The sequence below is a fragment of the Mustela lutreola genome, chromosome 7 (genome assembly GCF_030435805.1).
Source record: "Mustela lutreola isolate mMusLut2 chromosome 7, mMusLut2.pri, whole genome shotgun sequence".
In the NCBI taxonomy this organism is placed as follows: Eukaryota; Metazoa; Chordata; class Mammalia; order Carnivora; family Mustelidae; genus Mustela; species Mustela lutreola.
The window spans coordinates 47,009,641-47,019,248 of record NC_081296.1 but is presented as its reverse complement, the minus strand read 5'-3'; the positions used below and the strand labels follow the sequence as shown (position 1 = coordinate 47,019,248).

Here is a 9,608-nt window from a genome sequence, read left to right as displayed (position 1 = left end):
CTGAGCCGAAGGCAGAGGCTTTAACCCACTAAGACACCCAGGCACCCCTATTCTTTCCATTTCTAATGCAAATACTTGATCTCCCCAAATTAATCAGGCCATCTGTTTCCAAACAATGTTGGGACTGTTATCAACCACCTTTTCTTCCTTACTTAAATTCTCACTCAGTCAAGAGCAAAGATTACAGTAGGCAGAGTGCGCAACAAAAATACAGTTATTAAAGCAATGCTTACCAATTCAAAGAGAGGAAATATTCAGACCTTGAGAGGTAATACAAACATCATTGCTCAACTCATTTATGATTTTTCTTGATCAGACAAAGGTTAAAGCAACAGATATGACTCAGAGGGAAGGAAAAATCAACAGATACGATGGTTTAATCGTATGATTTCTAAAATACACTAAACAAATGATGGAGAAATTTGACCCTTCTGATAGGAAAACCTCAAGTTATTAAATGAAAAGCACCTCCTATTCACCCAAATATATTTCTAGAGACAATCTCTATGCTTGAAAAATTCCAACAAATTATTCCCCCCATAGTGAAAAGTTCACATTTTTATCTTTTTAATTTGTATTTTTAAATTACGATTTACTTCCCATGAACACTTAGAGAAGAAGTTGACCATGAGACCAAAGACCTGCGTTCTCTTCTCAGAACACATGAACTCGGGGGAGCATTTCTGTGCACTTCCCACAGCAGCAGGGCACCACCTTCCAAACCCCACCCCCTCAATCAGAGGAGGAACAAGGACAGTCGCAAAGGCTAGTAGGTGGAGAGGTCCATGATCCCCACGGCTGGGGACAGACCTCACAGGGCTCATCTGCTGAACACACATTTCTTCACTGGTCACTTCTGGTGGGGCTGGGAGGAGGTAAGAGGGGCGCAATACTGCAAGGTAGGTAAGTAAGGTGTGGCAATGCCTGTTACCAAAGGACTGCAACCTTATAGAAAGTAGCAATTTATTAAGTAGAAGACGCACTGTGTTAGACACAGTGATCACGCGTCAGAGTACGTGGGTTGCAGGGAAAGTCGATTGAGGAAAAAGTTAATTAAGTGACTCACAATCGGAGATGAACATAGTGACATCATGACCTCATTGGATCATTCAACTTGCATTCACCTGTGTATATATCCCTTTTCCAGAGCACAGGGTGTGCAGAAGATCAGCTATACTAAGATACACCTGTCTCTTTATAGAACATCCCTCGCCCCTCACAGAAGAGTCTGACTTCCAATCGTCTGACACTTGTGTCTGGAGCTTCAGAAAGAAATCTTTCATTGAGTAACATTTACGGGGCGGAGGGAGCGGAGAAATACACACACAACTGTCTGCCCATGAGGAAATGTACAAATCCCAGAACTACACACAGTGACGCTTCCATTCATATACACAAGTAAGAGTTTGGACCAACGAGGCCTAACTTGGGATGCCCAGACTTCCTGCTTTAGCTAGATAGTCCTAGTCCATTCTTGCTGTTTGAACAACATATGGCGACCTTATCTAAATCGCTATTATCTTTGTTACAGAACATTAAGCTTTGGCTGTGAAACGGGCAAAATTAGTGCTGTAACTGCCTCCGAAGTTTATACAGGTGGTCAGATTGGTTGAATTGCCCTGCTTTTTCCCCTTACAGACAAGTCATGAATCTGTCCATGTAAGCGAAATGAGGGAGGCTTTTAATAATGAGAGAATCAGTTCTGTCCCTCTGTACTCGTCTGAATCTGTTGTCTAGACACCTCGCCATGTCATTCTGGAATAACGGAGATCCTCTTGCCAGCCACCAGGGATTGTGAATGTCACAAGTAGGTACGAGAAAAAGTTTTCCACTCTTACCTTATTTCTGGCTTAGAAGACAAAAAGCAGAGGTAAGGGCTTTGAATCAAGAGCTATTTATTTTTAAGTGAATAATACAAAAGGCCCTCTCTTTCCATTGAAGTCCCACCCCCTCCCTACTACCGAGTCTCGAATCATTAGAACCAGCGTCTCCACAGAGTAGAAAAGCAGACACCAAGCATTCAATGGAAATCCAGGGCCCCCTGCCACAGTGCCCTCCCTTCCTCTCCCAAACAGGTGGATCTTACTCTGACTCTGTGAGAACGTCAGTGGGGGAGCTATTAGGAATGGGGTGAGCGCACACCCAGCATTCACCTGGGACTGCAACCCCCTGACTTGGGGATGCCAAGGATTGATTCCAGAGCCCTGGTCCCCCTCCCCGCTGTCCCAGCACCCCCTAGGAATGTTTGCATGTTTTCTTGTCCCACAGGTAGCACTGCTCTGACAGGGCATCTCAGAGATCAGTCCCGTAGATGGCCTTATAACGTAAGTACTCTTCTAAGCACTGAAGAACGTTGTCATCCACCTTCGGGTCAAACTTGTTAGCCAAAAGGTGATGGTTTTGAAGAATCCAGTGCAGGTCCCCAGTCCCATAAACACAGACAGACCGCTGGTGGGTTCCCGAGCAAGGTGCATACGGTGCCCCCCTACTGACATCTCCCTCATGGCCCTGCCACTTGACCAGCCTGGCAATGGCTGTCATGTCGGAGATGTGAAACTTGGGGTGGTAGGGAATAGAACCCGGCATCCACGGTGCGCGCTGAAGGGTGGCCCACAGATGCTCGTCGGGGCTATAAGTGTCTTTCACCCACTCGATCAGTCTTCGGGACTTGGGGTTCTCCAGGACATGCTGGACAAAGTCTCGAGAAGCCACGATATAGGCATTCCCCGTGAACATAGGTATATTATCTGGCGGGGGATCCTTCATCTTGCTGGTTATGGACAGTGTGTCTGTCACCTCATAGTGATAGGTCCAGCGAGACCTTTTGTACTCCGTAGGCTTTTCTGACTCCATACTGTTCTTCCCGTTCAACAACTTGAGGGCCAGGACCATCTCGGCATTGGTCTTTATAGGAAAGTCTGTCCCACACGTATTCAGCAAGTATTTCCACGGCACTGAGCTCTGGAGCAAGTCCTCCATACAGTTGAGGTCGGCCTGCACCCTGGACCAGGAGGCATAAACCACCCGAACCAACTTACTGGCTATGAAGACATTTGGGAAGCATGACACAATTGCCTTGACTGCCTCTTTGAAAGTTTCTGGGGATTTCTCATCCACGTGGACACAGTATACGTTCTGAGGAGCATACAAAGCTCGCAGCAGTCTTTCGAAGTTCTCTATCTTCTCATGGACCACCATAGAGTACGCGATAGGGAAGTCTAACTCTTCTTTGCTCAGAGGGAACCGCAGGAACTTCCGCTCAGTCTTAAAGTGCTCACAGTCCCTGGTCATGTTCAGGTAGTCAGTGTCTGTGAAAGGCTCCCGCTTCTTCTTGACCTCCAGGTTGTCCAGGAGAGCCTCCGTCACCGCTTGCTGGTCCCCTCGGATGATTCCAGAACAGTTGATGGTTCTCTTCGCTGGCAGCTTCAGGGACTTGTACAGGATGTCCCTACAGTGCTGGCTCTGAAAGACCCGGGACTCCAGATCCACGGAATCAAAGTCACATTTCAGTCGGAGAGAAAACCTCAGAGCAACCACAGCCAGCAGCATATAGCAGCCCAGGGCCCACAGGTGATGCTGGCGGCAGAGCCGCTTCTTCCACCAAACCATCTTCAAGGAATGAGAAACCAGTGGAGCTGGGGCACAGGGAAGGAGGAGGAGGATGGGATCCTTGGACAGAACAAAATGCCTTCGATTACAAATGAACCCTGAATGTATTCACAGGAACACCAAGCTCAACTCCAGAGGGATGGCAAAAAGGTATTTCTTCTCTATACAAATATCCTCAGTCAAGACCTGCCTAGGAACCTCTTACCCCTGGCTTGTTGACAGAGGTCTATAATCTGACCCTACAAACAAGCCATTCATGCTGGGATCGAGGTCTGGATCCACCTCCACCCCAAGAGACAAGGAAAGGGCACAGAACAGAGCACCTGCTGCCACTGGGGTGTAATGAGTAAGAGGAAATCCCTGCCTGCCTCTCTTTCCTCCACCTTCCCCCACCCCAACCCCCGCCAAAACCCTGTTTCTAGTATAGCTCTTATCTGGGGCTGAGAATTTCTAATCAGTCTAGGGAGACACTCCATGAAATTCAGACTCTCAAGCATCTGTTCTAGAAATCCAAAGATCCAAAGCCTCTTAGAAGAAAATGTACCGGGGCACCTGGCTGACTCAGTTGAGAGAGCATGAAACTCTTGATCCCAGGGTCATAAGTTTGAGTCCCACGTGGAGATTATTTAAAAATAAATAAACTCTTAAAAAATAAATAAATAAGATAAAAGTACATTTCTTGCTCTTGTTTGGCAATTCGTGAATTGGGCTGTTTGCACCCCACAGAATTCACTGGGTAGATGTGGTATCTAGCCCACCCTTCTTTAACAACAACAAAAAATTTTTTCTTGAAGAAGTACAAAAAAACTGGATATGATCCAACAAATGCATTGTAATCATTCATATAGATAACCCAGTCTATCCAAATTCAAAATATATCTACAGTCAGAGACACACAGAGCTATGCATATATATAGTAGTTAATGTTTGCTTTGTACGGGCCAAAAATATTTCTTGACATTGTCCAATTTAATCTTTGCAACATACCTGAAGTGTAGTATTCCTAGGCCTCTTTCAAAGATAGGAAAACAAATGCTAACTAACTTACCAAAGGTCATGTATATTTTAAGACGCAACTAGGGGACTTAGCCCCACACCCCTTCTCCCCAATTTTTTTTTTGTCTGCAAGCCCAATACTTCTTCCTCCAAACCACAGTCACCTTTTAAATAATACAATACAGGGTTCTGGATCCCATCAAAGAAAACCAGATGCTATAGAGAAAAAAAAAAATCCTTACTAGAAAGAAACAAAATGTGACAAATCCTCCTGACAAAGACTGTTTTCCCTTGTCATGTCCTCTTTCTAAGCATAAGGTTGTGTCCTTCTTGTTCCTAACTTTTTACAGGAAACTAAGAAGAAGGAAAAATGAAAGATTAAGAAAATTCTCACCTTTTTAAAATAGCTTTGCTCTTGCTTAGGAAAGATTACTTGCCAGGGTGTGTGTGTTTCCAAGGGAAGATTGATTGGAATCCGTGGAAGCAAATGTGAACACCATATCCCCTTCTTCTAACCCCTCCAAAATATGGTATCTGATATTCACGGGATGTCCACGACCCGTCTCAGGCTCCTTCTCAGTCTCTGCAAAGGAGAGAGCAGCAGGCGGCTCTATCACTCACCTTCTAGCTTCCTGCTCTCAGACTTGAGCACAAGCTGACGAAGAGTCAGGAGCACATTCTCAGGCACTAGTCATTCAGGGAGGCGAATAAGGCAGGAAGAAAATGCTGGCTGTATATATACAAGCAGGTTTTTTTTTTTCTTTAAGATTTCACTTATTATTTGACAGAGAGAGAGCGAGCACAAGCAGGGGGAGCAGCAGGAGGAGAAGGAGCAGCAGACTCCCTGCTGAGCAGGGAGCCCCCCACAGGGCTCAACCCCAGGACCCTGAGATCATGATCTGAGCTGAAACCAAGAGTCACCCAGGTGCCCCACAAACAGGTATTTTGACCAGAACAGCCAGTTTGTAACCTGCTCTCCTGCCACAAAACTATTCATAAACACCTGTCAGTGCTCACACAAGAACTTGAAAGCTTTCCTGCCCCTTTCCCGCTTAGCAGGAACCATAGAAACACAGGTATTCCCTTGCTTTCTTTTGGCCTGGAAATTAAGTTACTCCTCTTTTTTCCCCTGAACATTACAAGAGTGAAGCAATAAAAAACAAGACCAAAAAAAAAAAAAAAAAAAAGACACCCAAAACCCAAAAAAATGAAAAAGATTTTTTTTAAACCTTAAAAAAATCCTTAAAAACCAGTTTTTTCTCCAATGCCAACTGCTTTAAAAAAAAAAAATCCATTTGCCTGCCCTTCGTTACTGTTTATTGTGAGCTGTAGAAATACCCACAGGCTTCCAGTTCTCACTCACTAATGTCTGTGAGACTAGGGTCTTGGCAGTGGAAGAAATGGACCTTCAGTGAGAGCCCCACGGGGTGGGAAACGCCTTCTTCAAAGCCGCTGTCACTGGGGTTTGCCAGTTTCTCTCCTGAACCCAGCCCCCACTCTAACAAAGCAGCATTCCTGGCCAAATATTTGAGAGAGAAAATTTAATATAAAGAACTTAAGTAGCTATAAAGTTAAGTAGGTAACTGCAGGGCAGAGGGAGGGCGTGTTAAGACGCCCTAAATTAGGGAAGTAGCAATTGCTGGAGGTAGTTACCACTCCCAGGCTGGAGGAATGAAGACAAGATTTGGGAATTTTTTAATTTAAAATTTGGGAAGATGGGTGCCAACAAGCTGAAACGCAAGACCTCTGAGATGAGTACGCCACCAACTACTCAATGGGGACTGGGGTCTCTGTCCTCAGAGGGCCGCTCCCAGGCTGAGATCCCAACCTCTCCTGAGGCGGCTGACGTCTTTGCCCACCGTTACTGTAACTGGATTCAGTGCAGTTACATAAAGAAACTGCCTCTGGGAGGTAAACAGGCGTTGACATGGTGATGCTCACAGAAGCAGGAAGTGGGCAGGAAGCCAGCAGGAAATCGCGCCTTCAGTCCTACTGGCTCCCTCCAGCGCCCCCTGTTGGCCGAGCCTAATAGGGGGCAGAGCCGGCGATGCAGAAATCCTAGCTGATTCCAAAATGTGGGCTTCATATGATGCAGAAATCCTAGCTGATTCCAAAATGTGGGCTTCGTATGAGGGCAACAGCATAAGAACGGAGATCAATCAAGTTACCTTATTCCTACAGGAATTGTTTATGCGGCTTCCAGTACAGCCTAGGGAACTTAGTTCTTTTCTTTTTTTAGGCCTCTTCTTCCTGCTTCTGACTATAGATGGAGACAGACCAATGGTGGGGGAGCTATATAGGGTCATCTGTGCTCCCACTTTTACTGGCCCCGCTCCTTGGGCTCTGTCTTCTCTCAGCTTCCATCATTCAGAGTCTGTGTGGCTCTCGGTTTTGAGCTGTGACATTTCTGAGGCAAACATGGTTAAAGGGCAAATGCTGGTTCAGGTATCCGAATCTACAAAAATCTCTCCAATTTCTTTCTATGTGACTTTTCTTCGATGGGCCCCCTCAAAGTCCCACCTTCTTTCCCATAAAAATCATATCACAGAATCTCTCAGTAAAAAGAAAACATTCTGAATATTTGATTAAGGTAACCAAAATAAGTATCCACTCTTGTTAAATATATGCTAATATAATATTAACACATAGTAAAATAAGACAAAATCGGAGGGAGGCAAACCACGAGAGACTCTTAACTCTAGGAAACAAACTGAGGGCTTCCTGAAGGGAGCGGGGTTGGGGGAGGGGGTAACTGGGTGATGGACATTAAGGAGCTCATGTGATGTAATGAGCACTGGGTGTTCCAAGCAACAGGTGAATCGCTAAATTCTACCCCTGAAACTAATAATACATTGCATGTTAAATGAATTTAAGTTAAAAAATTAAACTGTAGATAGAGTTTGTTGAGATATTCTACATATTAGTAATATCAAGTGGGTAGTATTTACAGGCACACCTGGGTTTTGACAAGAGAGCAAAGTCTGAATCCTGGCTCTGTCACTTTCTAACTGCAGGATCACAGGCAAATGATGTAATCCATCTATGCTTCACTGACTTCCTTTGTGTAACTGGGACAGATACCAATACCTATTTTATAGGATGGTTGTGAGGATTAAACATGATAACACATGGCTTAATATCTGGCACCAAGCAGGCCATTGAGGAAGGTCACAGAGGCTCCCAAGCCAGCCCTCAAAGGCCTCTTATACTCACAGAATAGCTCAAGAAGGGTACTATTAGCATTCTTGAACTGTGGACCAAGCAACAGTATTGATGCTGGTAATGTGGCCAGAAGGGTAGACCAGCAAAAAGACTTGAGCTCGTCCCCTTTTCCATGCCCTCCCTGTTACAACTGTGTTGTAAGTGGTGGGCAGGAGCACTGCAGAGAGGAGGGGTGAGCTGCAGCTGAGACCAGGAAGGGCAGGCAAAGGGGACAGGATGGCTGGAGGTACAGGAGAGTCATGAGCCAGGCTACCTGTAGAGATCCCTTGGACAGATATTCGGCATGGTCACAGCTTCCACACTTTAAGTCCATGCTGGCCTTGAGGAGAAGGTAGAGCATAGGCAAGAGGGAGGGCTCAGTCCCGGAATGCCTGGGAGCCAGGCTGTTTTCAAGGCAGGAACCCGGACCCGGGACCCGAAGCCCCGTCATTAGGACTTCTTTTACCCCTGCTGACATAAGAAAGCAGAGCGAGAGGATCCTGGAGGCAAAAGTGTCTGAGAGTTCAGGATGACAGGAAGATAGCTAGAAGTCCCAAGCACTGAAAATGATAACAGCACTCACCTTTCTAGACTATCAAAAATAAAAGCAACATGAATCCAGATCATAAGATTGTCCAACACAGGTCTGAATTCCCACGATGACCGTGGCTATCTTTGCTACTTCAGAAAACAGTAAGACTCAGGAGTTGAGACTCCCCACTGGGCAAAAAGCTTTGCTCGCATCCCCTGAGCTCTGAATCATAAATCCTTACAGGTCTGTGGGAAGGGCCGGGACTTCTACCAAGAATGGAATGGAGAAATGGAATGGAGAAACTAAGTCGGGCTCATCAGGGTGAATCTGGAAGACTCCAGTGGAGTTTAGCAGATGGAGGGTCGGGGACCCCTACTGTCTTAACAATAGGGTCAGAGGAGGGTCAGGGTAGCCAGAATCCAACCCCTGTATTTTTTTTTTTTTTAAGATTTTATTTATTTGTCAGAGCGACACAGAGAGTACAGGCAGGCAGAGAGGCAGCCAGAGGCAGAGGGAGAAGCAGGCTCCCCTCGGAGCAAGGAGCCCGATGGGACCCAGCCCAGGACGCTGGGACCACGACCTGAGCTGAAGGCAGCTGCTTCACCGACAGAGCCACCCAGGGGTCCCAGAATCCAACCACTTTAAACTGGATTCACAAATTGGCAGATTTCCCCTTCCACTTATTCTACGGGATGGTGTTTACCTCCGGGAGGTATCAGCTTCGTCTTCTCATTAGGCTGCAGCTCCCGGAAATCACGTCCTTTCTCGCTCCGCGCCCAGCACGGTCGACATGAGAACTCTAAGGCTTCCCAGGAGAGAACCACCACCCGGGGCCCGCGGACCGCAAGGGCCACGTCCCTGACTGATGGAGAGGAGAACGTGACTCAGGGAGGCAGACGGAAGAGCAGATAAGCAGGCAGTAAGCCAAGTTAATGTGTTACCGATCCGCCGGAGCAGGGGTTTGAAGGGAGCCTAAGGTTCTGAGGAAGACGAGGTTGCAGTGCTTTGAGCTTCTATCACAGGTTCTAGGTCTGGGGGTTCCTGGGGGAAATGGGGCTGTGCTATCCGGCCAAACAGAAGTGGTTAAAAGACCCAACAGGACCAACTCTGTCTCCATCAGGGCTGGCAGCCTGCTCGCCAGGCCCTCCCCCTGCTCACGCCCCACAGCCCAGAGCAGAAGGGAACAGCGATTCAAGAAAGAAAAAAGACACCCCCTCACCCCACAGAATTCAGTCTATACCTATTTATTAAACGCAGAGACTTTCCAGAG

The 9,608-nt window shown here is 46.6% G+C and overlaps 1 protein-coding gene across 3 annotated transcripts; it reads right to left on the bottom strand.

Moving 5' to 3' along the window:
* Positions 1–1,744: 1,744 nt before the first annotated feature.
* GCNT3 (glucosaminyl (N-acetyl) transferase 3, mucin type) lies at positions 1,745–9,224 on the bottom strand. Of its 3 annotated transcripts, none has more exons than XM_059180657.1 (3): positions 9,042–9,224; positions 5,000–5,188; positions 1,745–3,669 (listed from the first exon to the last, which is right to left on the bottom strand). In XM_059180657.1, the coding sequence occupies exon 3, from the start codon at positions 3,607–3,609 to the stop codon at positions 2,293–2,295; it is 1,317 nt and encodes a 438-aa protein (XP_059036640.1). In that variant the 5' UTR covers positions 3,610–3,669; positions 5,000–5,188; positions 9,042–9,224; the 3' UTR covers positions 1,745–2,292. The 3 variants fall into 3 exon arrangements, with proteins under 3 accessions (XP_059036640.1, XP_059036643.1, XP_059036642.1); XM_059180660.1 differs by lacking the exon at positions 9,042–9,224 and adding an exon at positions 6,434–6,534; XM_059180659.1 differs by lacking the exon at positions 9,042–9,224 and adding an exon at positions 6,350–6,524.
* Positions 9,225–9,608: the final 384 nt, after the last annotated feature.

Bases quoted from the DNA above. Each gene is read 5' to 3' on its own strand.
- GCNT3 (XM_059180657.1), bottom strand. From the start codon at position 3,609: ATGGTTTGGTGGAAGAAGCGGCTCTGCCGCCAGCATCACCTGTGGGCC.